At 47.5% G+C, this 25,214-nt stretch overlaps 13 protein-coding genes across 13 annotated transcripts; 6 read left to right on the top strand and 7 right to left on the bottom strand.

The window, feature by feature from the left end:
• Nucleotides 1-41: 41 nt before the first annotated feature.
• Nucleotides 42-836, top strand: LACBIDRAFT_183097 (uncharacterized protein; the record flags this gene model as incomplete). Its single annotated transcript, XM_001877055.1, has 4 exons — nucleotides 42-101; nucleotides 152-421; nucleotides 471-546; nucleotides 602-836. 4 exons carry the CDS (start codon nucleotides 42-44, stop codon nucleotides 745-747), a joined length of 552 nt encoding a protein of 183 aa, XP_001877090.1. The 3' UTR covers nucleotides 748-836.
• MNL1 (alpha mannosidase-like protein) lies at nucleotides 758-4,180 on the bottom strand (the record flags this gene model as incomplete). The annotated part of the gene is made up of 16 exons (XM_001876608.1): nucleotides 758-1,503; nucleotides 1,555-1,723; nucleotides 1,771-2,115; nucleotides 2,166-2,324; nucleotides 2,375-2,406; nucleotides 2,455-2,547; nucleotides 2,598-2,724; nucleotides 2,782-2,861; nucleotides 2,914-2,998; nucleotides 3,050-3,210; nucleotides 3,271-3,316; nucleotides 3,374-3,710; nucleotides 3,762-3,808; nucleotides 3,862-3,878; nucleotides 3,933-3,985; nucleotides 4,038-4,180. The coding sequence occupies 16 exons, from the start codon at nucleotides 4,178-4,180 to the stop codon at nucleotides 758-760; spliced, it is 2,640 nt and encodes an 879-aa protein (XP_001876643.1).
• Nucleotides 4,181-4,281: 101 nt separating this feature from the next.
• On the top strand, nucleotides 4,282-5,504 carry LACBIDRAFT_311716 (uncharacterized protein; the record flags this gene model as incomplete). The annotated part of the gene is made up of 6 exons (XM_001877054.1): nucleotides 4,282-4,338; nucleotides 4,395-4,838; nucleotides 4,893-5,039; nucleotides 5,090-5,131; nucleotides 5,182-5,220; nucleotides 5,280-5,504. The coding sequence occupies 6 exons, from the start codon at nucleotides 4,282-4,284 to the stop codon at nucleotides 5,502-5,504; spliced, it is 954 nt and encodes a 317-aa protein (XP_001877089.1).
• A 206-nt stretch (nucleotides 5,505-5,710) lies between these two features.
• On the top strand, nucleotides 5,711-6,969 carry LACBIDRAFT_323584 (uncharacterized protein; the record flags this gene model as incomplete). The annotated part of the gene is made up of 4 exons (XM_001877053.1): nucleotides 5,711-6,358; nucleotides 6,407-6,511; nucleotides 6,678-6,799; nucleotides 6,852-6,969. 4 exons carry the CDS (start codon nucleotides 5,711-5,713, stop codon nucleotides 6,967-6,969), a joined length of 993 nt encoding a protein of 330 aa, XP_001877088.1.
• Nucleotides 6,970-7,471: 502 nt separating this feature from the next.
• LACBIDRAFT_311714 (uncharacterized protein) lies at nucleotides 7,472-8,252 on the bottom strand (the record flags this gene model as incomplete). The annotated part of the gene is made up of 3 exons (XM_001876607.1): nucleotides 7,472-7,714; nucleotides 7,772-8,033; nucleotides 8,215-8,252. 3 exons carry the CDS (start codon nucleotides 8,250-8,252, stop codon nucleotides 7,472-7,474), a joined length of 543 nt encoding a protein of 180 aa, XP_001876642.1.
• A 429-nt stretch (nucleotides 8,253-8,681) lies between these two features.
• Nucleotides 8,682-9,466, top strand: LACBIDRAFT_323583 (uncharacterized protein; the record flags this gene model as incomplete). The annotated part of the gene is made up of 4 exons (XM_001877052.1): nucleotides 8,682-8,923; nucleotides 8,972-9,045; nucleotides 9,102-9,292; nucleotides 9,344-9,466. The coding sequence occupies 4 exons, from the start codon at nucleotides 8,682-8,684 to the stop codon at nucleotides 9,464-9,466; spliced, it is 630 nt and encodes a 209-aa protein (XP_001877087.1).
• A 289-nt stretch (nucleotides 9,467-9,755) lies between these two features.
• On the bottom strand, nucleotides 9,756-11,309 carry LACBIDRAFT_311712 (uncharacterized protein; the record flags this gene model as incomplete). The annotated part of the gene is made up of 9 exons (XM_001876606.1): nucleotides 9,756-9,806; nucleotides 9,855-10,010; nucleotides 10,059-10,131; nucleotides 10,189-10,206; nucleotides 10,258-10,504; nucleotides 10,552-10,717; nucleotides 10,768-10,842; nucleotides 10,897-11,126; nucleotides 11,174-11,309. The coding sequence occupies 9 exons, from the start codon at nucleotides 11,307-11,309 to the stop codon at nucleotides 9,756-9,758; spliced, it is 1,152 nt and encodes a 383-aa protein (XP_001876641.1).
• A 1,167-nt stretch (nucleotides 11,310-12,476) lies between these two features.
• Nucleotides 12,477-17,249, top strand: LACBIDRAFT_311711 (uncharacterized protein; the record flags this gene model as incomplete). Its single annotated transcript, XM_001877051.1, has 14 exons — nucleotides 12,477-13,164; nucleotides 13,217-13,335; nucleotides 13,383-13,483; nucleotides 13,532-14,792; nucleotides 14,842-15,016; nucleotides 15,065-15,107; nucleotides 15,159-15,337; nucleotides 15,387-15,856; nucleotides 15,914-16,162; nucleotides 16,215-16,293; nucleotides 16,346-16,410; nucleotides 16,479-16,685; nucleotides 16,752-16,989; nucleotides 17,047-17,249. 14 exons carry the CDS (start codon nucleotides 12,477-12,479, stop codon nucleotides 17,247-17,249), a joined length of 4,077 nt encoding a protein of 1,358 aa, XP_001877086.1.
• Nucleotides 17,250-17,259: 10 nt separating this feature from the next.
• Nucleotides 17,260-17,729, bottom strand: LACBIDRAFT_311710 (uncharacterized protein). The gene is made up of 3 exons (XM_001876605.1): nucleotides 17,585-17,729; nucleotides 17,407-17,525; nucleotides 17,260-17,353 (listed from the first exon to the last, which is right to left on the bottom strand). The coding sequence occupies exons 1-3, from the start codon at nucleotides 17,693-17,695 to the stop codon at nucleotides 17,329-17,331; spliced, it is 255 nt and encodes an 84-aa protein (XP_001876640.1). The 5' UTR covers nucleotides 17,696-17,729; the 3' UTR covers nucleotides 17,260-17,328.
• Nucleotides 17,730-18,249: 520 nt separating this feature from the next.
• On the top strand, nucleotides 18,250-20,922 carry LACBIDRAFT_188764 (NAD-aldehyde dehydrogenase; the record flags this gene model as incomplete). The annotated part of the gene is made up of 18 exons (XM_001877050.1): nucleotides 18,250-18,362; nucleotides 18,417-18,463; nucleotides 18,513-18,702; nucleotides 18,749-18,821; nucleotides 18,876-18,946; nucleotides 18,994-19,023; nucleotides 19,073-19,154; nucleotides 19,204-19,232; nucleotides 19,286-19,442; nucleotides 19,500-19,563; nucleotides 19,797-19,972; nucleotides 20,024-20,144; nucleotides 20,200-20,231; nucleotides 20,287-20,298; nucleotides 20,355-20,445; nucleotides 20,513-20,562; nucleotides 20,611-20,680; nucleotides 20,739-20,922. 18 exons carry the CDS (start codon nucleotides 18,250-18,252, stop codon nucleotides 20,828-20,830), a joined length of 1,500 nt encoding a protein of 499 aa, XP_001877085.1. The 3' UTR covers nucleotides 20,831-20,922.
• A 197-nt stretch (nucleotides 20,923-21,119) lies between these two features.
• On the bottom strand, nucleotides 21,120-22,184 carry LACBIDRAFT_311707 (uncharacterized protein; the record flags this gene model as incomplete). Its single annotated transcript, XM_001876604.1, has 3 exons — nucleotides 21,120-21,168; nucleotides 21,232-22,055; nucleotides 22,110-22,184. The coding sequence occupies 3 exons, from the start codon at nucleotides 22,182-22,184 to the stop codon at nucleotides 21,120-21,122; spliced, it is 948 nt and encodes a 315-aa protein (XP_001876639.1).
• A 605-nt stretch (nucleotides 22,185-22,789) lies between these two features.
• Nucleotides 22,790-23,884, bottom strand: LACBIDRAFT_188978 (20S proteasome subunit). Its single transcript, XM_001876603.1, has 5 exons — nucleotides 23,819-23,884; nucleotides 23,664-23,761; nucleotides 23,357-23,612; nucleotides 23,149-23,307; nucleotides 22,790-23,092 (listed from the first exon to the last, which is right to left on the bottom strand). The coding sequence occupies exons 1-5, from the start codon at nucleotides 23,845-23,847 to the stop codon at nucleotides 22,867-22,869; spliced, it is 768 nt and encodes a 255-aa protein (XP_001876638.1). The 5' UTR covers nucleotides 23,848-23,884; the 3' UTR covers nucleotides 22,790-22,866.
• A 79-nt stretch (nucleotides 23,885-23,963) lies between these two features.
• LbPrx1-Cys (cysteine peroxiredoxin) lies at nucleotides 23,964-25,029 on the bottom strand. Its single transcript, XM_001876602.1, has 7 exons — nucleotides 24,928-25,029; nucleotides 24,670-24,876; nucleotides 24,520-24,612; nucleotides 24,374-24,468; nucleotides 24,313-24,323; nucleotides 24,131-24,261; nucleotides 23,964-24,079 (listed from the first exon to the last, which is right to left on the bottom strand). Exons 1-7 carry the CDS (start codon nucleotides 25,021-25,023, stop codon nucleotides 24,038-24,040), a joined length of 675 nt encoding a protein of 224 aa, XP_001876637.1. The 5' UTR covers nucleotides 25,024-25,029; the 3' UTR covers nucleotides 23,964-24,037.
• Nucleotides 25,030-25,214: the final 185 nt, after the last annotated feature.

Here is a 25,214-nt window from a genome sequence, read left to right as displayed (position 1 = left end):
ACTGATGGAACCTTCAAGTTCCTCCTTCTTCCGAACGACAAATGGCCGACGTAGACTTCATCAAAGAGCATCTGACCTCCCACCTTGATTTTCCAAAGAAGGTGGGCGGAGGGAGTTCCACAGGATAGCCAAACTCACATTTTGACCTCAGGGCATTGTCTTCCTCGACATCTTCCCCATACTAAGAAATCCGCTCGCTTTCGAGACTCTTATCACCCATCTCCTCCAGCACATCACATCCCACACAATCGGCCTCTCACCTACCAAGAACGTCGATGTTGTTGTCGGCCTTGACGCTCGCGGTTTCCTAATCGGACCAATCCTTGCCCTGAGGCTCGGAGCAGCGTTTGTCCCCGTCAGGAAGGCGGGCAAGCTGCCGGGCACCTGCATCAGCGCAAGCTACCAGAAGGAATATGGAGTCGTCAGTAGTCTGTCCTTCGGAATCTTTTCGCAGATAACGTTTCTCTTAGGATTCATTCGAAATGCAAGCCGATGCCATCAAACCAGGCCAAGCTGTAGTGGTTGTCGACGATCTTCTGGCCACTGGTGCGTCCTCGAATTAGATAGGAGGTCTTCTTTTCTCGCTCAATCCGCGTAACAGGGGGCTCTGCACATGCAGCCGGCGAGCTCGTTGCGAAACAAGGAGGGAAAACCCTCGAGTATCTGTTCATCATCGAACTGATGTTCCTCAAGGGTTCCGCCGCACTTGATGCTCCAGTGTATTCTATTGTACAATCCGATGACTGAAGATAGACGATTAGACCAACAGCCTCGTATTCAGAAGTGGATGTCCATTAATGTACAATATCCGATTTGAATCCTTAACCTTTTCTCCCAACCGTTCTGGCAAATGTCCAGTATCTGCGTTCGCTGTCTCATGCTCTTTGTACAGAGCCATCATGACCCGTGTAGAGCCATGATCATCAGCAGAGGCTATTGCCTCCAACAGTATTGCTCCAACTTTTCGAGGCAGTAGCACGATCGCTGAATCGGATAGGTCGCCTGCCACTTCCAATTCATAGTTGTTGGCTGTGGGGTTGATGGGAACATCTTCATCGCTGATGACAAGAATCCCCGCAGCAGATGCATCTCGGGCTTGTATCAGCTTCTCCAAAAAAGTGCAGCCACCCCTCTCCACAACCATGACGTAGTCAGGGTATGAGTGGTCGTACGGGCTGCATCCGTAGTTGTTGCTGGGCTCACGGAAGACAGGCAATCCTTCCCCGTGGCTAAATCGTGGCAGGTTGTCTTGCGTTGCAGGTGTCAAGTCGGCCCCGAATAAACCAGCATATCCCGTCGTCAAGATGTTGAGCTCCGAGGGTTCAAGCAGGCCTGTTTGTATGGAGAAGGTTGGGTCCATGCTCGTAAAAAAGTGGAGAGACAGCTCTGGCTGACGTCGCCGCAGATCCGTTTGAGCTATTTTGGCATCTTCGCCCACACGATGAAAGATAGACGAATCGTTGATATAAACTGTATGCCCACTTCGCACAGCGTAATGCCCCACTAATGAAATGATAAAAATGTGGGACACGTCCAAGGCCACGAATTTCTTACATTTTCTGATATCGTAACCATTGCCATCCAAACGGCGGACGATTTGAGTCCGAATGCCTGTCACATTGTGTATGATATATCCGTCAGGTAGGACACCCACTTTCAGAAGACTTGGACTCAAATCTTCTGGGACTATTTTCCCATCCGCAGCCAATATAAATTCATAAGACTAAACTCATCTCAGAAACGATCAGCACAAAAAAATATGCGACATACATATAGTTCCGGTTTTGGTTTTTCGCACCAGCCATAGGGAGACCAGTATGCTTTATCCACCTCGCTTGCTATATTGCCAACGAGGTGTCTCGCGTAGTCAACCTCAGGCCGCGCCCGGATGCCTTGGACAAGGCCAGATGTTTTCTTGTAGTTATCATAAACAGTGATAAAAGGCGTGTATGCTGGGCATTGGTGTGCGTCAATCGTGCGCAATTTTTTTCGAGCTGGGGACGGCGGTTTCATTTGATTAAGATTCAAGGTGAGGATGTGCCCCTCCGTTGTGAATACATAGTTGGAGTCGTCACTATGGAGCGGGTTTTCTTCATCGAATAGCAAATAGAGGTACTTCAAAAACAATTGGCAGCCATAGATTTCCTGGAAAAGCCAGGACACACCTTTAAGGTTTCTGAAAGCATAAAAGACTCCATGCGGTCATCACGTTTGTTCGTTCTTAGATCTTGAATTCCGCTGAGCCCACAGTCAACTTTGGATCTGGTAGTAAGATCAAACAACACGCGTTCCCCAACGTCGAGGTAGAAAGGATCACGAGTGGCCTGGATTCCTCTGTCAGTAGAAGGTCGATACTACAAAATTAAACACATGCTCTGTAAAGGTACCATGTGGACTCAATAAACTCTGTGAGGTCAATCAGAACCTGACTTGAGACGGATGAGAGAGGCATACCGGGTCGCAGTGGATACTGATGCGAAGTTGCGACCTTGTAGTTTGTGTCATAGACCTCGGGTAAGCCTGAATGTTGCCTCCATAGATTATAATCTTAAGAGTAGACGTCAGGAAAATATGCCCGACAAAAAAAAACGATTTACAAATTAGATGCAACTTAATTGCATTCTGAACATCTCCAGCAAGCACCTGCAATCCTGGCCAGAAGGCGGAAAGAGAGTCGACTGTGTAATAGGCCGCATCTCCATTCTTCATGTTGACCGTTCTATACTAAATTGACCTAATTGATCAGCAAAACAATGTCCGCCAATAACAGGAAAATTTTACCCAATACCCATCTGTCGCCCTTGAATATCGCATGATCGCAGCATATGCGTCTTCCCATACATCCAAAAACTCGATCTCGCCTGCGAGCTGCATGAATATAACGCGACGTGAATAAAGAAAGTGGAGACATACCACTCATTATATACCACTTTAGCGCATATTCATAGAAAGAATCGATACCAGCCCCGATGCCAGTAACCTCGGGGGATGTCCATGCCTGCAAAGGTCCGTTCAGACAAAGAAGGAGAAGATCGTGAAGAGACTAGACCCCAGTCCAAGTGTTGATGGTATTCCCCACAAGCCCTATATCTGATTTGCGGTTCCAAATACCAAAGAAAGCTTTCTGGGCAGCCTTTTCGAAGCGTTCGTCGCCCGTTAAACGACTCAAGGTAGCAAATTCCAGGATCAGCGATCCAGCACCAGCAGTACCTAGCCCAAGAAACAGACGTTCAACGCAATGATTCCTAGCGCGAGGGAACGTCAACTTACATGTCTCAAGAGTCTCGCCCTTCACCAATCCATGCCGAAGGTTGATCTTCAACAACGACCTCATGTGAATATATTGTTGCATTATAAATGAAATAACAGATACCCTAGCATACGGAAGCCCTGTTGGTGTCGAAAATGCAGGTAACAATCTCTTGCCAAGGTCGTGGGCAAGGGCAAGCAGTTCTCCATTATACCAAGGTAGAAAAAAAGGCTGTCCCGTCTGATTTGCAAAAAGATGTCCAGATAGAAGTCCGCCGAGAACACGAATAGTCGTTTCAAAGACTTGAGGTTTGGTGTCAACGTCGAATGAGACCCATTGGATGACATTCTTGACCGCCATTTCAAAACCCTGACGGTCATCCAGAACTACGAACGTGTCCAAAACGTCAATGAGGGTCATAGAGAAATTTCCCGCAACGTCATTCGTGCCAATATTCGCACTTGTGTGGCCCATCAGCAAAAGCACAGTCAAGGTGTTGGCTTTCACTCACGGGTTGTACCAATCCGGACCCTGACCTGAACATGATAGCGGGGTCAACTTGAAGGAGGGTAAGCGTCGTGTTCTCGAGAGTGATTCAACACCCAACAAACCTCGTCCAATGGAAATGCTGAAATGTAATCGTCAGTAGCAATACGACCTGAGTGTGAGGAATTAAACTGACCAAAGGTCATGTAATTGTCAAATCCATGGTACCAAAGTTCCCTTGTCCTCTCCCTGAAATGACATAAATGCCTAGTTTAATTACAAGGCGGCAGTGAATGCGTACCGTGCGGCGATCTTCCGTTGTGTTGTCCAACTAGTGCCAACGAGGGAATTTGACGCGTCTGCTGGGCGAAAGAGGCGGGAGCCATTAAGAACGAAGGTAAATGCAGCGACAAAGCATTCTGGCCAGTATCTTGCCCACTTCATGAGACAAGGGGCGAAGGTAACTAGCAGTAACTAGCAAGTTCAAAAGTATCGTCGTGGCATTTAGAGTAAGTCATGTGACGGCCCTTACTTTGCTTTCTACAATGACTTCCATTGCCGACGTTTCCTCTATACTGGGCGAATACATGCTCAAAGGATGGGTATTTATTCATTTTTTCTCTACTTATTTCCATCTCTTTACAGCGTTGTTCAGTAGGTCTTGACAGACCAGTCTTGCCCCACCCCAGGTTGTTCAGTCCCCATCATGCGGTCTCCTCAAGGAATATCCCCAGTCATCAAATTTTGTGCAAACTGCCAAGGGGTTCCGAAAATTTCAACATCAACAGCTATCCCACAACTTGCAGACACCAATGATCCCGCCAACTTGTCTCGTAGCACCTCATCGGCCTCGCATCTGTCACGGTCTTCAACCCCTCCAACAGAGATTTCTGAGGAGTTTGTCCCTCAGATCTTCTCTCCGCCACCCGAGACGGAAGAAACCAGACGTCGCCGAGAGCAATCTGATCGTGCTTCATCCGAGATTGGAAACCGTCTTCTGAAAGGTTGGGCGATGCTGGGAGAGGAATGTCCCAACTCTACGTGCTTTGGCGTGCCCCTTGTACGTCCACCAAAAGCTGGCGGTGAAAAAGATCCTAGAAAGGTTCGTATATAACATCCTCCTTTCCCCCCCCCATTTCACTTAACTTTGACCTAGGAATGTGTTATTTGTGGAAATGTTTATATCACCGATGTGGATTACGCGGGCAGAGAATCAATGATTCTGGCTGGCAATGACACGTCTTTAAATGGTAATAACGCAGCTGCACTTAGTCCCTACTTAGCGCCATCGAAAGCTGCAATCGTGGGTTTCCGTCTAATTGAGATGGCGATCACTCTAACGCTCACGCATAGGCATTAACTTCAAATGAAAGTGACCAACAACCCAGGAGAGAAGTGAGTCGTTGTATTCAACACGCAACTTCGCTTGTTGACGATTCGGGTAGCCGATTCAACTCTCGACAAGCCAAACTCTCGAACCTGTGGCAAGTCCACGACTTCCCACACACGTTATCACCGTCCATCTTACCGATATGTTGAATAGACATCAGCACCATCTGCATCGCTCGCATTAGATGAATCTTCTCAAGCACTGCAAGCAACGTTGCAATCATTGTCTTTGCGCTTACGATTCCTCACTTCGGCGCACCCTGGCCTAGATGTTGCATCGATTGGATCGACGGCTGATGCAATCAGCAAAGTCACACAAGCCTTAACGCATGTCAAACAGTTGCAGTGGAGTGAAAGGCAGGCAATCGGTTTTGCGTGATAGACTATAGGTCGATCTTTGCGTTATGACAAGTCAGAGGGAAAGATATTCCACTTTAACTCGATAAACTCTGGAGTGGTATTAGTGGTGCCGCATGTTGGTTTGAGCAAAATTCATTTTGGACAGAGGGGCATGGCTTCCTCGTGTCGTACGTTGACGTATAAATATATGTTGCTCCACCTTGTACGCGCACTACCCCCTTGATTATGCCAAGATTCAACATCTTCAAAGCATTCAACCCCAACGGCGGTCCCAGTCGCAACGGCGTAGAGGCGAAAGGCAAACTTCGAAAACATCCCAGCAAGGCACACTCCACACCCAAAGTCCTCCAGTCAAGTGAAGCAGGGTATCTTGGACCTAGACGTCAATCTCTAAGAGCGATCGATAGAGAAGTTCGTACATTACACTTGTCCTCTGACGAATGCCATGAACATCGTGAACAGAACGGTTTACCGATTGAGACAGCAGATCCATACTTACAACGCCACGAAATATACCCTGAATTTCCAAATAACGAACCGTACGGCAGCACTTGGAGACTCCATGACAGTCTCGGAAGCTCATACCAAATTCCTCCTGAGGAATCATGGAACCCGATCCCGTCTGTCCACAGGCAGTCCACACAAATGACCGAAGCCTACGATCGCTCACCAGTATCAATGTCCGATGAAGAGAAATGGCTCCAGAACTCACAAAGAGGCCAAGTTGGCGATCAATTTGATGAAAATCAGATTAGACGTGAAAAGGTCGCGGCGCTGTTGACACCCGTGGCTACTAGCGTCGACGCGCAACCTCGGTATAGTCAAGAAACCCGTCGTTCGGACAAAACGGGTTCGCACGAAGGAAAATTGCAGGTCAGACGTGTTTAACATCGTATCGACGGCATTTGAATCTCCTTTCAGACATCTTTGCCGATTATGGATCCGTCCAGCGTCGACGCGCGACCTCGGTATAGGCAAGAGACCCGTCGCTCGGACAAAACGGGTGCGCACGAAGGAAAATTGCAGGTCAGACGTGTTTAACATCGTATCGACGGCATTTCAATCCGCTGTCAGACATCTTTGCCGATTATGGATCCGACCAGACGCACAGACGGATCCCATGACTACTCCGGAACCATCGAAGTAATTGTCGTCGCTAGAACGGCAGTATCTTGTACTTACCTTTCCAAAGCCAGCGATTTACGAACGTGAATCCTATGACGGCGGCGAGTCGGAACCAGACGTATACCAGTATATCGTTCCAGTTGGTGTTGATATCATTTTCCAAGACGAAGCCGGAATTGAGATCGCAAGGTATGTGCTTCCAAACGATGTAAAACGAATCATGTTTGATATCTGGATATAGGGTTGGGAATTCAAAGCCCAGTAAGAGAAATGCAGATGATAAACCCCGTAATCATGCCCCCATCGTTGTCGTGGATGAACTTGGGAATGAGCTTTACCGGTATGAGATTCCTGAATGATCAGGCTGCAGAGTATTCTTTCTTACCCTCCGGCGAGGTCAAACCCGGTGGATTGGTATGGCTCTTCCGACCGATTAACAAGAGATGGACACCTTGGTCACAATAGCAGGTTTGTGGTTTCCAGCTGAATTGAAACAAGTAGCTTAGCTATCAGAAGACAACTTGGTCCGAATAGCTCAATCCCTTTGCCGTAAGTGAGCGGTTGATGCTGCACAGATGGATGCATACTTACCGCTTACAGAAGGGGGCGCGGGGTGCCAAACTCGCCAGCGAGCAACACGTCCTCTCAGTCAACAAGAACTATAATAATTGACAAGAAGGGTAATCAAATACCCATGTCAGTTTTTACTCTCGGATGGACGACAATAACTGATTGGTTGCGCAGAAAAGGGACGAATGGAAGTCAGATAGTCCCTCAAACATCTAAACCTCACCATGGTCATTACATGTGATGGGTCGAAACTGTTGTCAAACATACCTGTATGCAGGAATACGTAGCTATTTACCTCCGTTTCCGAGATCGTCCCCGGCCGCGACCTACCCCACCGCCACCCCTCGATGACCCCTCGTGCCGCATACCTTCCGCTTTCCTGATATCATCAGGGCCTAACTGAAGGAAGCCACCTCTGTAATTTCCAACCCCCATCTTAAGGCCCCTCACCCGCGTCCGAGAGGAGGACGTAGACGGTGACGATGATCCGAAGGTCTTCTTGAGCGTAGGATGATAATTCCCAATGTTTTTAGCCTAATATCCGTTGACATCAGCTGCACAATCGCGAAATTTCATTTAGCGGATACCCACCTCCTCCAGTTCTTGTTTTGCCTTTTCTTGTCGTTTCTCAGAAATGCCCTCCCGAACTCGCTTCGATGCTTTATTCCGTTCGGCGTCACGAACTAAGTTTTCGCCCTTTCCGAATTTAGCTTTACCAGCCACTTCTAAAATGCGCCCTTCCAAGGCCTTCCGTCGCTTTGCGGGAGCAAGGTCAAGATTCGGGTCTAGTGATCCAGAGAGAAGTTTTGTGTGAATGAGTTTGTGGAGAATGGCATCATTTTGAGCGTTTGTCCTTGGGAAAACTTAGAAAATATTGGTAGACTGAGGTATAAAAATCCACTTCTCATCCTCCTTTTCGGCTTGGGTCTTGGTAGGGATTACGGCATCTAAATGGTCTGTACGCAGCTTCGAAACCTTGGACGACTGCAAAATAGTCAGAGCTGCTCGAAAAAACCGACAAAATGTATTTCCACCATAAAAGCCTTCTGTTGAGCTCTGAAGGCCGGATCATTTCGAGACTCTCTAGAAGAGGATGGGTCGGAAAAAACGATTGCAGGTTTCTGGGTTGAGGACGTGAGGACCTCTTTGATCGCATGAGAATCTTGGGGGGCATGTTATTGAACAGCATTCATGCGGGAAAAAAATAGTGTGATCACCATTTCCCTCGCTATCAGAATTATTGTCCTGGACAATGCCTCCCCATTCCTCCCCATCATCTTCGATCGGTACCTTGGGGAAATGTTCATTTCTTTTGCGCTTTCTTGACGTGGTGGAAGCGTTCGGTAGAGGAAACGATTCAAGAAACTGTTCTCCGTGAGTTTGCAACAGTTTGAGTAATTCTGAATGTTCGTTGCCCATGTTCGTGGCAAGTTCGAAGTTGATCTAGAAATTTGTGACAAAAGTAACGTGCGCGTCACAATAATGTTTCCTGCCGTCTTCCATGACGCACCAACGGAAAGGCAACTCAAAGCCGACTCAAAGCACCCCTCTCATAAAGCTCTCAGAAGACGAGCAATGGCGCCTCATAAATCAATCTGGCGTTCTGAAGTCACTTTCTCAAGAAGGAGACCTCTCTAGTCCACCAATATCCGCAGACGATGAAGCGACACCCCTGGGAGATGAAGTCTTCAATGCGTTGCTGCTTATAATTCCATTCTCCTTTCTCTTGCTCATGATGGAAATGTAGGTACGCTCCATTGGCTCTTGTACTCAACGATGACAAAACGACAGCCTCATTCTCCATCAATACGGCAAGAACGCTTCCCTCTCCGCCATTATGGACAGGATGATTCCTGGCGTCCCCAGTACGTGCATTGCTGAAACTTTGTACTTTTTGGATCTCCGACGTATTTCTTGCCAGTTATGTCGATATTCATCTTTTACAGTGAGGATGCTTCAACTATTCTGGTGCATATTGACGTCCAATTTCTAGCAACTCGCTACAAGCAGCGCCGGAGGATGCAGTTTTTCTTCTTCCTTCTCTCCGCCTTGGTTGGCAGTAGAATGATCTATATCATAAACCATGCGTCGTGGCTTACCAACTTAAAGCAGGTTTGTCTTTGTCGTGTTGATACTGTGTCCTTGTACCCATCTTTGATCTAGTGCCCACCACTTGCTACAGTCTGGATCTATACGATCGTCCAGCTCGATCTAGGACCGGCAGTGGCAGCCCTCGCTCTGACTGCAGGTTTTGTGTGGTGGAAAGACCTTAAGCTTTCTTTCTGATGTTTTGACCGCCAGCGTAATTATTATTTCAAAAATAGTAAATAGATGTAGCCCCCAAAAGGGCAGCACACAATGCCAGTGGACACCGACATTTCCAAAGTTTTGGTCAAAGGCCGCATGGCCAATGAGTCTCTGAAAATGTAAAGTTATGGCGGCGTGACGAAGATTCATATATGCTCGATGATACGCCAAAAAGCCGGATTTGATCTTGAAACGGCACGGCACCTTATACGAGCAAGAGTTGAAGCTCAGGCAGGCATTCATTAGTCCAATTTCGCCCCCTTCCTCATCACACCCCATCACCTTCGTCCAATTGAGAGACTAACAACTCAACCTTCCGCTGTAACTGTGTCAGCAAAGTCGGAGCAGAATTTAGTCTCGGACTCACGCGAAATGTAATGGTACGCCCTTCCAGGGTATCCCGCAGCACCCTCAGCTGCCATTTCAATCGTCGGCTGCACGAGCTCTGAATTTGCGTTTTGTGCCGATCAATTCGATCCACGAAAGCCTTGTAAACACGATCATCTCTAGCAAAGTAATAAGACTAAGGGCAAGTCAGCATTGGCTGTGTCAAAAGAAACGAAAGAAAGACTGCGTATACAGGGATTTTATCGCCCGCAATTGATTGAAGAACCACAGACCATGCCCCCATCATCAAAAGATCACTTTATCAGAATCAGCTTACATTTTTGAAAAAATCTTCTAGGAGGTCAGATGCTCACGCTGTAGCGTTGGCGATACTGTAATGGAATCAAAGACACGTCCTTGTTAGGCATGAGAGGTCGACGTACTAGTCCTCCAAAGACGCTATCAGGTCGGCTTTTCCAAGTTCTTTCGTAGCAAATCTTCGAACACTGGCACCGGCAAGGTGAACCGGTTTTCCTTCCATGCCAGAATTCAAAGCACGTGAGACGGTGGACACTTGAGCCCATACCCATTTGTCGCCTTCGCTCATGATCAAGGTTTGCATAAAAGAAGCGATGAGATCGGCCTGCGAATTGGCCAAGTCCTCGTTAATGGCTAATTTCAAGCCAACCCCTATGAAAAGGGTTGAACGCATCCATCAAGCGAAACAGATAACCCACGCAGAGCTTTCAGATATGTCTGCGTTTGCGCATTCCGAAGATCTTGGTCTTCTAAGTAATTCACCCAACGCGAAAAGGCACCAAGAAGTACAATCGCAACATCTTTGTTACCGATACGTATGGCATGAACGAGAGGCGTTTCACCGCCAGAGCTTTGTAAAAGAAGCTGGCCATAGGTAAGCGCGGACATACGATTCATGAGAGTAAGAGACCCACATGAAAAGCGTTGTCTCGAACTTGCATCAGAAACATAATATCCCTCTGCTCGACAGCTTTCATGACCTCATACGGCTGGATGGAACATAAGCAGAAGTCCTCAATCACGGAAGAAGACAAGAGTGCTACCTGAAGACCAGACCAAGAAGTAGGTGATTTTGTTGGTTGAGTCGTCATAAAAGATTGGACTAGCGACTTGAGTGATGAGGGTGAGGGCAAAGATTCACTCAGCCGTCGAATGCGTGGAGCAGGAACTTGTTGTATTTCGGCTACCTGCTCAACTGATGGCGGGGATATATGTAATATATGTCTTGAAACCGCCTTCGGTGCAAGATTTTCGGCTTCTCGCTGGATGAAACCTAGAGGTTGGATTAGACGGACTTGACAGAAAAGAAATTGAACTTACTAGTGGTTGGAAGGCGTTCGGGTAAGCACGGTTCCGAAAAAACACGCCTCCTTGAGGTAGGTATCTGTATGGTCCTTGACGAGGGTTCCAGAGCTCCGGCCAGTGCTAGAACAACGGGGGCATTGTTGAACTGCATTGCAGACGAGGTTAGCCAGAAGTGAGCAAGTGAATTGAAGGAAATTCGGTATATATAAACTCGAACGATGAAGTGGCTTTACAACTTTCTGGACATGAAACTGGGGAGGCAGTGAGCAGGCAGTGAGTCAGTAGTCTATCATTGACGACGATGTGAGAGCAGCCAAGTTGGGGCAGTGATTCTGAGATGACCCGTTACGTAATGAACACCTCTTGCAAACTTCGAAATTCAAACGGTATACTGAACAAGTACTCAAGTACTTACTTTACTCTCTATGCTGAAGGTATGGAAACAGACCTGGAAAGAGAAAGAAGCCTCGCGAAGATCACTATACGACCACGACCAGGACAGTGATCAGGATGTCGCATCTGGAAACACTTCTTCCATGAACGCGTCCAAGGCCGGCCCCTCTGACACGGCCCTAGTGCCGGTGTCCCCTCCCTCACGGGCTGGCTCAAAGAGACCGAGAAAAAGCTCTGCATCCCCTCTCGATTTTCCATGTTCTGAAAGACCCGTCAAGTTACCCAGAACCATTCAGGACCCACTCAGAAACCAACCTCCTGAAGTCCTGGATTCTGAATTAGCTGTCAATGACGCTCCCACCTTCTTTTCTTCGCTAAAAGAGCAAATCTTGGATAAAGCAAAGCGCGAAAATAGTAAACTTGATTTTATCTTGGTTCCACAGTTGCCTTACTTGCTTTCCAGTTATTGCCATCATCCCATGTCTCGAATGTCACTTGTTTCATCGTACTCACATACCGTGGACACTAATCGTTTGTCACAGCCGACACCATTTTCACGGAGTACTTGACCTGGGCAATCGAAGTCGAGCGGACGCGGTTCAAGGCACCGCGTCGCATCGCGTTCATCGTTGTGGAGTCAAGACTTTTTTCTCGATCCTTAGGATGAAACTGAAATGGTTTTAGGGATGATTTTGACGGGGAAAGATACCATGATGAGATCAAAGACCAGTTCCCTGGAATTTCTGTTGGATGGTACGAACAAGACGCGCACGAGTTTGAGGCAGATCGCTGGGAAGCGGTATTCATGCACGACGTTGTGATTGCATTCGCCGACGTAAGCATGAAGTCGAAGTCATTCGGAGAGTAAACTAAAACTCCCTTTGGCCAGTTGTTGTTAAATTCCCTCCTCAAAGGTGTCCTTGCAATGCCACAACTCCATACCTTGATGATAGATCACGCCCAAAATATAAAAGATCAAGACTCTCATTCTCCTATGCCCATTGTAAGGGTGATGGGCGAGTTTTATCAAACCACAGTTTCATCCTTCCGGCCTCGAATTTTCGCTCTTGCGGCCCTGCCAAATGACTTGCATTTTGACTCCGAGATGCTAAAATTGGAGCTCATATTGGATGCAAAAGTGTTTGGCATGGCCGAAACTAAGAGAAGTGACATTCTGTCGTTGCCTGACCGCCCAAAGGAGTTGGTGATTATGTATAATACGGCGACAGGGATCGCAGAAACCCGTCTTTCCAAACAATTGCATCAATTCGATCCTGATGAATCCATATTTCCATCTTACTTCCGAGCATCCCGTCATGCTCTTCTTGAGGTGGGACCCTGTGCTCAAGACTTGGTTTGGCGCCGCGCACTCAAGGAGATCGAAACATTGATTCCTTCTTGGTACAACAGCATGGACGACGACGAAGAAACACAGTCCTCGATTCTCAGGGCGAAACAAGGCATTCGCGATACACTAAAAAATTGGCCTTTCACGATGCCCAATTTGGACCCCTCCTCCAAAGGCTTTAATGTCACTCACAAGTTTCGTAGGTTAGTGGATATTCTTATGACTTGTGGGTCGTACGGAAAAGGGTTTAGAGGTATCATCTTTGGTTTGTCATGTTTCCATCCATTTGTGATGTGAATTACTGATATTATGCCTAGTGCAGAAGAGAGCAATCGCTCTAGTCCTTGTTGATCTGTTTCGTAATCTCTATCATGAGCTCAGATTCATTCGACCTTGCGCGCTCTTTGGGCATTCATTTTCGGACTTCAAACGCCATGTCAGTCAGTCTTTGTAAAACATAAAAAGGTTCTGACCCCCCCATAGCAAGAGATTTTTCATGGTTTTGTGACTGGAGAATATAATTTACTAGTTGCGACCAAGTCGACGGAAGATCTCGAAATTCCCAGAGCCTCTATGGTGATTCGGTAGGTTACTTTCTGTGGACCAGTGATCTAAATAACCTTCTGCCAAAGTTACGACCTATTTGACAGTCAAACCTCACACGCTTACGCGAAAGCCCGGACGTGTGGACGGGAAAGCCATTTGATTCATATGGTTGAACGTGGTAATGATATGCATCACCACATTTTGTCGCATATCATGAACGCAGGGGCTGATATCCTACGATGGACTGAAGCTCTCTACGAAATGGCCAATAATTTTGCCCCCGTTCCACCCCGCGACATCCGAGAATCAATAAATCCTTATCATTCAGATAGCGACGACGAGGATTCAACTGAAGAATATATAACGGATCCAACTACCAGCGGTCGAATTTACATTCAGGATGCTACAACCGTCATTTACCGTTTTACTGCAGGCCTGAAATCAACTGGATTCCGTCTTGAGGATGATAAGTCTCTGTTTGATCTCAAAGAGATTCACAGTGGCTTTGGAACGACCAACACACTTGTCTGCTCAGTCACGCTCCCTGGCACAGTGATCGACAACATTTCGGGTTCCCCGTCTTTGTCGAAGTCACAAGCGAGACGGTCTGCATGTTTCGAAGCTTGTCGCGAGCTATCGAATGCTGGCCTCCTCGACTATCGAATGGTTCCTCTTCCCCCTTTCTTGTTGCGACAGCATAATGGTCTCCCGGTGCCATTGACGGATAAAGATGAAAGATCCTCTAGCACTCGGTGCTACCCTCGCAAATACCCAAATTTCTGGGCCAATTCCATCACTGGCCCTATTGTCCGTCTTTGCCCAGTTATTGTTTCCATATGTCCCGACGCAGACAACTTTGCAGATTTCGCTCCCATCTTGATACTCACTCGACGACCGCTACCTCATCTGGAAGGCTTCAAATTGTTTTCATCTGGCATCTCATCCAGTGTTCGGTTTCAAAGGGCTGCTGTGCTGCAGCTGAATGATTCCCAACAACACCTTATTAATCAATACACAAACAGAGTCTTTCGAGCTATTTTAAACAAACCATTGACTTGTTCTTTGGAAGACTCCCTGTATTTTATTGCTCCTTTGACATACCCATGGTCCTTCCCGCTCCAAAAGGGTTTGGACTTTCCAGATGTATCCGACTCTATTTCTTGGGATTTGGTCAACTTAGCTGCTCTTAATTGGGCAATTCCTATTAGGGCTGGTTCGGCCGATGAGCTTGTATTGGACTTGAAAGATGCAGTTGTTCAAGATCGATGGGTTGAATTCACTCGCCGATATAATGTGAACGAGGTGCGACGGGACATGACGCCGCTGAGCAAACCAGATGACAGTCCGGTGCGTTGTTTAAAGCCAAGTTCAGTTACTTTCATCTGACTCACAACAGCGCGAAGCTGACTACGAAAGTTTGCTAGACTTTTGTAAAGCGAGGCGCAAAGGGTTTGAAGGTTTGAAGGATTATCACCAGCCCATTATTCAGGTTGAACGGGTTTCCCCCGTCGAGAACCACTTGGATCCGACGTCAAAACCACTCACACCGCCGTCAAAAGCTCCCGCTAAGTGTATGTACGCAATTCATAATTTTTGAAGTGATTTTACTCGGCATCCAGATCTCATCCCAGAGCTGTGTGCCAAATTCACACTTCCAGCGAGGTACATTTTTCACATGTATGTATGTTAACCTCTTATGTTCTGTTTCAATAGCACCTTGCGCACTGCCCTGCTTCTCCCATCTATCATGAGACGGATAGACGATCTTCTGATCGTAAAAGAATTGAATGCCAGGTTTTTTGATCACGCGATTCGGGAAGACCTTTTACATGTCTCTTTATGTGCGCCCTCTGCCGGTTTGGAATACAACTATGAACGTCTTGAACTTCTCGGTGGGGTTCTCCCATCAATCACACTTTCTCTTCGCTGATGCGTCTCAAGGTGATGCGTTCCTCAAGTATCTCTGCACGATTTATGTTTTCGTGGCCGAGCCTACTCAAAATGAAGGATCGTTACACATCGCCCGTCAAAAGCTTATTAGCAACAAATCGCTTTTGGAGAATTCAAATCTTATAGGATTACCAGTCTATATTCAGGCGAAGCCATTCCCCGCGAAATCGTGGCAACCACCCAACTTTCGCTTAACACCTCGAACCTCAAAAATGATAGTCGACAAATCTGACGAGGAAGCCTTTACTCCTATGATTCTTGGTTCTGAGATGAGCTCCGATGTCGTAGAGGGTGCCTTCACACGGACTTCGACCGCTTGCAACCCTCACGTATCTGGTGTCGATCTGGCGGTAATAAATGAAACATCAGACGTGAACGAACGCGATCCGCCATTCTACGGGAAGAAGAATAAGAAAAAGGCGCGGCAAGATGAGCAAAGCTCACAATGGCTGGGCGATAAGGTAATTCATCAGTTTGAGCTTGGCTGGTATCCGAACGCAATTAATACTCCAACATAGGCAGTTGCTGATGTTGTTGAAGCAATTATCGGCGCAGCATATATATCTGGTGGACGTGAGACCGCTTTGCAAGTTACCAAGGCTTTGGCCATTCCCATCTCTAACATCAATCGGTGGTCGGACTTTGGCCGCAATGTTTCGACACCTCCGCCAGACGCAAGCGCGAAACTGCGCCCAGAGTCCACCTCGGCCATTGAAAGGATAATCGGTCACAATTTCCAACGACCACACTTACTTGCTCAAGCTCTGGTTCTCTCGCAGTTGCCTTACATTATTGGTCAATGGCTGATCCTCTTTACAGACCCATTCATCTATGCAAGGTCATGAAAGTGCGTCTTACGGACGACTCGAGTTCATCGGAGATGCTATTCTGGATTTCAGTGAGTTCATATTTCGTTTTTGTATCTGGAGGTGCCCAAACTTTGATGATAGTGGTGATCCAGCATATTTTCAATCGGGACCAAACATTGTCCCCTGGTGCGTTGACGCTATTAAAGGTAAGCTTGTCGCCAGATCTTGTTGCCCTTACTGTGTGGTTAATTACGGTGAACTGATGATTTTCCAGGGCGCTATGGTCTCGAATTCCGCTTTGGCCGCTGTTTGTGTTTCGTCAGGGTTGCGAAAACACCTTCTCTTCGAATCGTACCAGCTCGCAGGCAGTATAGAAGTCTACGCAAATGAATTAAAAGCACGACAACAAAAGGAGTACCTCGCTGCGGAGCGAGAAGGAAGGTCACCAGGCCAATATTGGCTTGGGATCGAGCCTCCCAAGGTGCCTACGTGCTTTTCTCCATCAACGCGTGGTTACAGCAACTAAACCCCTCCTTTCGTGGAGCAGGCACTTTCCGACGTGGTAGAATCGATCATAGGCGCTATCTACATCTCAGATGACTTTACTCCAATCGGTGCGGAGCGATTGTTCAACAACGTGCTGAAACCATTTTACGACAAGCACATTACTTTGCAAACCCTGTCGCACCATCCAACTAAGATTTTGTTCGAACTATTTCAAGCCCAAGGCTGCCATCTGTTCGAGATCTCGAAAGAAAACAATGCAGAGAAGACACTTTGCCATGGTGAGGCGTTGAAACATTCATTACTTGATTTTGACTGAAGCTATCGTCGTCCATTAGTGCTTGTTCACGAAGTTATCTTAGCGAGTGCCGAGGATGTCATGCCCACACTAGCAGCGCGCCAAGCTTCAATTTTTGCATTAGATGCTCTTCAGGGTGATGCGGAATTTATGAGAAGGATCTGCGATTGCAGGACGCAGTCATCAAACAAGAAACCTCGAAGGAAGAGCGAGTTTGAAGAAGAGCTTTTGACGCTTCAGTGAAGGAGGGACATGATGGGAACCAGATAATGATAGTAGAACCAAATCTATGAAAAAAAAGATTGGCAGAAAACTTCTAAGCTCAGGCCGCGCCGCTGCTTTTCTTCCTGGAGCAGTGTTAGCAAAAGCCCGAGATGAAAGAAAGCTGAGAAAGACAGACAGTTGGAGGTAACTAGCACCGAAAGGAATGGCGAAGCCAACGGCAAGGTACAGCCCCATTTTCAAACCAAAAGTTGCCTTCTTCTTGCTATTATTTCCAGGAAGGTCGAAGGGAAGGTGCTAAACAATGGATGTGATGAGGCCAGGGAGCAACCGGAACACCGTTGGCAATGACATACGTGATAGTGACCATGGTCGGACCGCAATGAGGAGGTGGTGTGAAGGGATCGCGCACGGGCTAAAGCCTGCTGACGCACAATGGAAGAACGAGCAATGATGGACAGAGCCATTTCTTTGGAGCTACTTAGTCTGGAGCAAGTCTGGTGGAGGAAATGTAAGTAACAGTGCGTGACATGCCGCCTGCACCTTATAGTTCAACAAACGTAAATAAAACAGAGCATGCACGCAGGCTTATCAGTGGCTTATCTGCCCGCGAGCACGGATCTTCGTCTGTTGATCAGTTATGGTGAAACTGGAAGGTATGCATGAGAACGTTTGCCGTACTACTACTTTGAATAATCACACCAGCTTTGGAAAGTGGAAAGGATGTGGTTGGGACGTCCATCTGCAAAGGTGTTTTTTCCCGAGTAAGTATCAAAGCCCCTTTCTCACCGGGGACTCCTGTAGCGCCCTCGTTTCTCTGCACACAGACTCCTTGAGTCCCACGAGCTCTCCTGCGTTGACTATATTTCTCCTTAAGAGTGACATTCACGGTCCCGTGACTGTTATGTACTGCGTGACACCTCTAACTTACAGACCTTGTGACCCGAAATCAATGTTCCCATGTTCAAGAACCGCCAGAACCCTTTTCGCAGTTAGATTACGCTCTTCCACCATCTTCACAATGGCCCACTCCGTTACAGTTAGCCTCTACGACAACAAAACCATAAATGTACCCACAGGCTTGTTCATCAACAATGAATTCGTTCCTAGCGTCGACTCCACCGAGCGAATCAAGTGAGCAAGCATCCACAAGAGAGATAAGATAAGACATGGGCTGACATCGTTCAGCGCTATAAACCCAGCAACTGAACAAGTGATCTGCTCAGTTGTAGCTGGTATGCATCGACATACACCTCGGTGGACGGAACTCATACCTTCGTCTAGCCTCTGCGAAAGACATTGACATAGCAGTTGCTGCTGCCCGTGCAGCTTTCAAAACTACGTGGGGGAAAAACGTCACTGGTTTTGAGCGTGCTAGGCTTATCAACAAACTTGCCGACCTCATTGAGCGAGACGCGCAAGAGCTGGGAGACCTCGAGAGCCTGAACAACGGCAAACCCTCCAGGATTGCAAGGTAAATCATGATTGGACCTAATCCACTGCGTTCTACATCTTCGCAGAGATTTCGACATTGGAGATAGTATTCAATGCCTTCGCTATTACGCTGGCTGGGCTGACAAAATTACGGGCCAAGTGCGATCTAATTCCACGACCAGATTCTGAACATTGCTTTAACGAGACCCATAGACTATTGAAGTAGACAACAAGTCAAAACTCGCCTTCACTCGTCATGATCCCATTGGTGTCTGCGGACAGATGTGGGTGAACTCTCGCTCGTAGTAAGTCGTCATTTACCGGGAAACAGCATTCCTTGGAATTATCCCATCAATATGTGGTAAGGTTCATGGTGTTGAATTTGATTTCTCTACTCAGTCAATTGGTAGGGCCTGGAAGGTTGCGCCTGCCCTCGCGGTCGGATGCACCATTGTAATGAAACCGTCCGAATTGACCCCTCTTACCGCACTCGTGTGTCCTCTTTTCTGCGCTGTACCAAAGCCTCTAAATTTCATTTTAGAAATTGTCAGAACTCGTCAAGGAAGCAGGGTGGGCATGCACGTCATTCTTTCAACGAGACTACTCACGAGTCCCGCGGCTAGTTTTCCACCCGGCGTCGTCAACACCGTACCTTCTCTAGGCACAGTCGGGGGAGCCGCTATCTCTTCCCACTTTGATGTTGATAAAGTCGCATTCACTGGTTCCACCGTAACGGGTCGCAAAATTATGGAAGCTGCTGCCAAGAGCAACCTGAAAAAGGTTCGTCCCCGGCACTTCAACAGACTGTGATATTTCACCTCGCGGATTGTATTAAAGGTGTCTTTGGAGCTTGGGGGAAAGTCGCCTCACCTCGTTTTTGAGTCGGCGGACTTGGATCAGGGTTAGTGTGTTCCAAAATCACGTTTCTGGCTTCGATGGTTTTGGCGACTTTGGGAGACTGAAGAGTCATTCTTGCCTTCTTTCTATGAGGGTAGCCACCTCTGGTGGACATACCAGAGGGACGCGTGGGTTTCGATTCGAGTCCTATTATTCTTATAGCCATCTGACCTCAGAAATTCAAGTTTTCCCTAGCTAGCTTGCATTATGGTTGCTAATTTTGGAAATCATTTATAGCTTCCGCTTGGGCAGCTCTGGGGATCTGCTACAATTCAGGTCAAGACTGTACAGCGGGTTCGCGCGTTTACGTACAAGACACGGTTTACGAAAAGTTTCTTGAGCTTTTGATCACAAAAGTTAAAGCCCAAGTTGTCGGTGATGGATTCGATAATAAAAGTGGAGGTGGCCCCATGGTAGGTCTTTCCGCTTACCAGGCTTTTTGTTGGTCTCGACGCCTGTATCAGGTTTCCAAGGGGCAGTACGATCGTGTATGGGGATACATCGAATCCGGGAAACAAGAAGGCGCCCAAGTTGCCTTTGGAGGCGTCAAGAGAAGCACAAAAGGCTACTATGTCGATCCAACTAGTAAGTATGGTCTTTTGAAATTTGAAGCCGCGTGACTTGCGTTCAATACAATCAGTTTTCACCAACATACGCCCGGACATGAGAATCGTCAGTCAGAAGATTTTTGAGATCTAACCCTTCTAATCGATTCTACCTTTTTCAGGTCAAAGAAGAGGTTGGAATCCTCCTTCATCGACAAGACAAAGCAGTTGACCTTTCCCAAATACTTAGATATTCGGTCCTGTACTGTCGGTTGGGTCGTTTAAAACCGAAGATGAGGCGATAGCCCTGGCCAACGACACGAACTACGGCCTTGGTGCTGGTTTACATTCCAGCACGTATCCTTTTCAACTCTTTTGACTTTAGGTGACCATGCTGATTACTTGCAGATGATGCTAACCAATGTATGCGGGTATCCTCCGCCCTGGAGGCTGGCACGGTACGTTTCTCTGCTCTTGAGCTCCGACCATAATTCGATTCTGCACAGGTGTGGGTCAATCAATACAATATCTTGAACAACAATGTTCCTTTTGGTGGCAAGAAACAATCTGGAATCGGTTAGTATTCTGATACTCGTTCCCTCGCTTCAGCGTGCTAACGTCTCGCCTGGTGCAGGCCGGGAGCTCGGAAGCTACGCACTCGAAGAATACACCTCAGTCAAGGCAGTTCATTGGAACTTTGGTGAAAAGCTTGAGTGGCCCCTCTAAGGTTTTCAGGGTCATGTGTGATCAACTGTATATAATGTATCCGTTGTCATTTTCACTTTTGTGATAAAATTTAGATATTTTGGCTCGTTCTCAATTGGGTAGATCTGCACTCTTAAGCACGCACGCGCAAAGCATATGACGTTAGGGCCTAAAGGTACCGCAGACATGTTCAAAATTGCCGTAGGTAAAGTTACAAGTGTTAATCGATGAGGAAATCGAGACAGGTACGAGAAGACGAAGCGTGGCATAGAAGGGTAAACGGGTCCGACTTAGAGGTAGGAGTCAATAGCTAATTGTTACCCTGACGCCACTCATGGTTATAGTAGGACTGCTGGCCACTAGGTTTCAATACAACCCAAGGGTCAGCACAGAAAAAACGCGCGTTTTAAAAAACAACTCACTTTGGCGGCATCTGGTGCGTAGACTGGGCTTGGTGGTAGGTAGAGTCGGTATAGCCATGTGTGCCATAATTCCCAGATGCATCTTGTCTGGAGCGGATCGGTGACGACGGCTGCCCGTAGGGAACAGCCTGACGCGGGGGACCGTGCGAGAAAGCTTGATGTCCAGAGGACATGTTGGACGGCGGGGAAAAACTAACGGACGGCGCGTTCTGATGGTTTGCGGTCTGGAAGGCAGAGGACATGTGGGCCGGCGGGGAAAAGCTAACGGACGGCGCGTTCTGGTTGTTTGCGTTATGGTAGGCAGAGGACATGTTGGACGGCGGGGAAAAACTCATGGGCGTCGCGTTCTGGTGGTTTGTGGTCTGGAAGGCAGAGGACATGTGGGCCGCAACGGATGGCGCGTTCTGGTAGCCTGCGGCCTGGAAGGCAGGGGACATGTTGGACGGCGGGGGAAAACCAACGGACGGCGCGGTCTGGTTGTTTGTGTTTTGGTAGGCAGACATGTTGGACGGCGGGGGAAGACTAACGTGCGGCGCGTTCTGGTTGTTTGAGTTCTGGTAGGCAGAGGTTGAGTATGGTTGATTGGAAAAGGGTTGCTGGGGATAGGAATAGTTTGAGTCCGCCAAAGGGGGTGGTAGAGGGTAAACCGGAGTAGCTGGGGGAGGGCTTGATTCGTAGTATGGGTAGCAATCCGTCTGTGCTGGCGGGGGCAGACTTCCCCTCTGTTCCGACTGTGCGGTGACGGTCATGTATTGGCATGGCTGATTTTTTTCTTTGCACCTAGTGCACCGCCGAGGAGGTTCCTCATCGGGTACAGGAATGCACTTGAGGAAAGAAAAACTGAGTAAGCGATTTAAAGTGAGGACGCAGAGGCGTACCTTTACTTTGCGGTCGCGGCATTTGACGCATGCTATGGACACTCGCTTTTTTAGCCCTTTCGTGTTGGAATTCATGATCGCTTCTGGGGTGAGGTCTGGGGTGAAGAAGAATGTTGGGGTTGTTGAGATGTCCTAGAAACATTCTGATTGATTGCTTTTATAGCGGTCTGTATGTCAATGCAAGCAGGTCAATGAGAAAAAAAAGATTGGATTGCAATAGCGCGTTTGTGATAGATTATACCCAGTCTCGGCAGATCGGAATGCTTCCGAGCGTGAACTGCGGATGGACTCTTGTAAAATGCCGCATTGATAACATCGAGATGTTGAGGTCAGTCGGAGCCTCACCATTTTGTCCTCCACGGAAGTTCAAAATGAGCTCTAAATGAAAAAGGCGCCCAGGGTCGGCGAAGAAAGCCGGAGTAGCACAAAGTGATATCTGGAGACCAATCAGACCGTAGTCAATCGATTAATCCAAGGCATGTTATACGCACGCACCTTGATCCAGGCGCAATTGGAGCCCCACGGACATGAGATCTAGAAATACAGGTGGTTTGAATCACACTCGTCATTCCAACTGTTTTACGGTACAATTGCCAAAAATGACGGTTCTTGAAGCACATCGCTGCGCCATGTGTTATGGAACGCAGCACGGTTTGAGAGATAATGTCGGAGAGTACTCGGAAGCAAAAAGAAAACCGGTAGTTCAATGCACAAATCCGCCAATATCACGTACAAAATGCGTTGCATAAAAAGCAATCTAGAGTGCAAGGTAATCGCGCACTTCTTCTTCTGATAACTTCCGGAACGTGGGCCTGACACGCCCGGTCTCGCCTCCGATCTTGCCCTCCTCGAGTTCGGCTTCAGTAGGCACAGTAACCACGCCGATTTCGATCGTTTTCTCTGTCATTTGACCTTCAAAGCCTTCCTTGAGCGTCAGAAGGGCAGTATGAATAGCGTCTTCCAGACTGATGTCATCATTATAGCTAAAAACAATAAAAGCCATGAGCACGAGCCCGCAAAGCAAGGAGAACGTCCACACCGTTTTTCCAAAAATGTCTTTGCGTTCAACATGTTTTTCCCTATAGCGCTTGCCTTCCATGCCCAATAAGATCCTGAGGGGTCCACCTGATATAGCGTCGGGCCACGATGACTGTCCCAGCCTGCGACTAGTAATGAAACACCATATGGCCTTACTCCTCTAAACTGCACATCAGCATGCGGAAAGTTAATTTTGCCAAGGGTCTCACCCGGATTGCGTTGCTTTCTGCATCACTGTAGCAATTTCCTGGGTCAAGACCCGAGTCGGAGGATATTCACCGTATATCTTCCAGTATGCTTGTGCACTTTTACGGGCTTTCGTTATCAGCACTCTAAAGTCGGGGCCCATGCCTGAGTACACGATGCCTATGTTAGGGCATATCACGGCCACTTTGTCGATTACCGAGTCGTCAATGAGGATGGATGATGTCTTCTTCTCAGTCGCGATAACGATCCCATTTGATGCTGCAGAGGCGTAAGACTGGTGATACCATTCGGAACATATCCAGGGCATACCTTTAATTCCAAGACTCGTTGTACCCTGAGCAACAGCGGCTAAGGCGTGTTCGATCTGAACGAGTTTACCGCTCGGTGAGAAGACTGTAAGTGAGTAACTGTATGTAGGACTGCAAGTCAAGCGTTATTGAAGGAAATCAATGTCTAAAACTCGCCTGTATGCACCACCGTCTGCACTGGCCATGGCTGTTGTTGGATGGCGAAATGAACAGAGGCAAAGCGGACGTGACGTTCGACGCGCGTCCAGTTATTTACTTTTATTATGCAACACCATCAACACGCGAGATAAGATCACGACAAGATCACGGACTCAAATGACATTTAAAGTAGAAGTACAATCAACATTTTAACATTACTACAGTTGCCTCCAGTTCTTAATCCTTTTCAACTTTTAAAGGGGTGGTCCTCAGGTATGGCTATGAATGTCATTAGAAACATTTACGCAACCAGAATGATAAAATACAAACGAGGTGCTGGCTGTAGTCGGGGAACAGGGTCTTTGCTTCATCGTTTGTGACGCCGGGATGAACAATGACATCGTCTCCCTTCTTCCAGTTGACGGGTGTAGTTATACGGTGTTTGTCGCCGAGCTGGAGAGCTAATGGAAGAATATCAGCTTAGCACCGAAGATGTGCTAACGAAGCTTTACAATCAATAACACTGCAAGGGATTGTCAATGGGAGGCTAGTGGAATCACAAAATGCACCCACCGAAGAATCTCGTCGAAATTGCGCCCAGTGGAGGCAGGGTAAGCCAGGGTCAAACGAATAACCTTCTTGGGATCGATGACGAAAACAGTTCGGATCTGCATCCCAATTAAGTCTCTCATTCAAATGTTCTACAGAAAAAGCCTCACTGTGAAAGGAAGACCCTTTGCGTCGCGGTTGGTTGCGTCTTGCTCGTCCAACATATCATACAGCGTCGAGATCTTCCTGTCTGGGTCGGCGATCTAAAATATCCATGCACTTCATTCAAACGAACGATTGCCAACACATCTGTAACATACGATGGGGAACTGAACATCTGTGGGGGCAACCTTTGAGCCATAATCATTGATATCCTTGACCCATTTGTGATGTTCCTCGAGTCCGTTGGCGGAGATACCGATGACTTTTACGTTGCGGTTAGCGAAATCGGGCCCACGTCGGGCGACTTCTCCAAGTTCGGTGGTGCAAACGGGGGTGAAATCACCAGGATGGGAGAAGAGGATAGCCTAAAGAGATATTAGATCATAAGACATGGGACATACTTACATTGTACGTACCCAGGAGTCACCAATCCATTCGTGGAATTTAATGGGCCCAGCCGTTGTAACGGCTTCAAAATCTGGAGCAGTGTTTCCAAGTCGTAGAGATGGCATGGATGTGTATTGAAGATGGACTTTTTTAAAGAACATCTTGGATTATATAGGAGACTATCATGGTCAATGTCATCATCGCGTCTTCCTTTCCCACGCTTGACAAGCTTTAGCAACGTTTTGCGTCGAATTGCGTGCTCTGGTGCCTGTACCAAAACTTACACAACGTCCCTACTTAGTATCTTAATAACAGC

Source organism: Laccaria bicolor, genomic scaffold (assembly GCF_000143565.1).
Source record: "Laccaria bicolor S238N-H82 LACBIscaffold_4 genomic scaffold, whole genome shotgun sequence".
NCBI lineage: Eukaryota > Fungi > Basidiomycota > Agaricomycetes > Agaricales > Hydnangiaceae > Laccaria > Laccaria bicolor.
The sequence above is the reverse complement of the archived record's forward strand: the minus strand, read 5'-3'. Positions and strand labels throughout refer to the sequence as shown.

Bases quoted from the DNA above. Each gene is read 5' to 3' on its own strand.
- LACBIDRAFT_188978 (XM_001876603.1), bottom strand. From the start codon at position 23,847: ATGGCCAGTGCAGACGGTGGTGCATACAG. The intron at 23,762-23,818 runs GCGAGTTTTAGA...TCCTACATACAG, and splicing joins GCAGACGGTGGTGCATACAG to TTACTCACTTACAGTCTTCT. The intron at 23,093-23,148 runs GTGTGGACGTTC...TATTGTTTTTAG, and splicing joins AAGACATTTTTGGAAAAACG to CTATAATGATGACATCAGTC.
- LbPrx1-Cys (XM_001876602.1), bottom strand. From the start codon at position 25,023: ATGCCATCTCTACGACTTGGAAACACTGCTCCAGATTTTGAAGCCGTT. The intron at 24,877-24,927 runs GTACGTACAATG...ATATCTCTTTAG, and splicing joins AATGGATTGGTGACTCCTGG to GCTATCCTCTTCTCCCATCC. The intron at 24,080-24,130 runs GTTTGTATTTTA...TGACATTCATAG, and splicing joins CCGACTACAGCCAGCACCTC to CCATACCTGAGGACCACCCC.
- LACBIDRAFT_311710 (XM_001876605.1), bottom strand. From the start codon at position 17,695: ATGGCTCTGTCCATCATTGCTCGTTCTTCCATTGTGCGTCAGCAGGCT. The intron at 17,526-17,584 runs GTATGTCATTGC...TCCATTGTTTAG, and splicing joins CCGACCATGGTCACTATCAC to CACCTTCCCTTCGACCTTCC. The intron at 17,354-17,406 runs GTCTGTCTTTCT...ACACTGCTCCAG, and splicing joins GGTGCTAGTTACCTCCAACT to GAAGAAAAGCAGCGGCGCGG.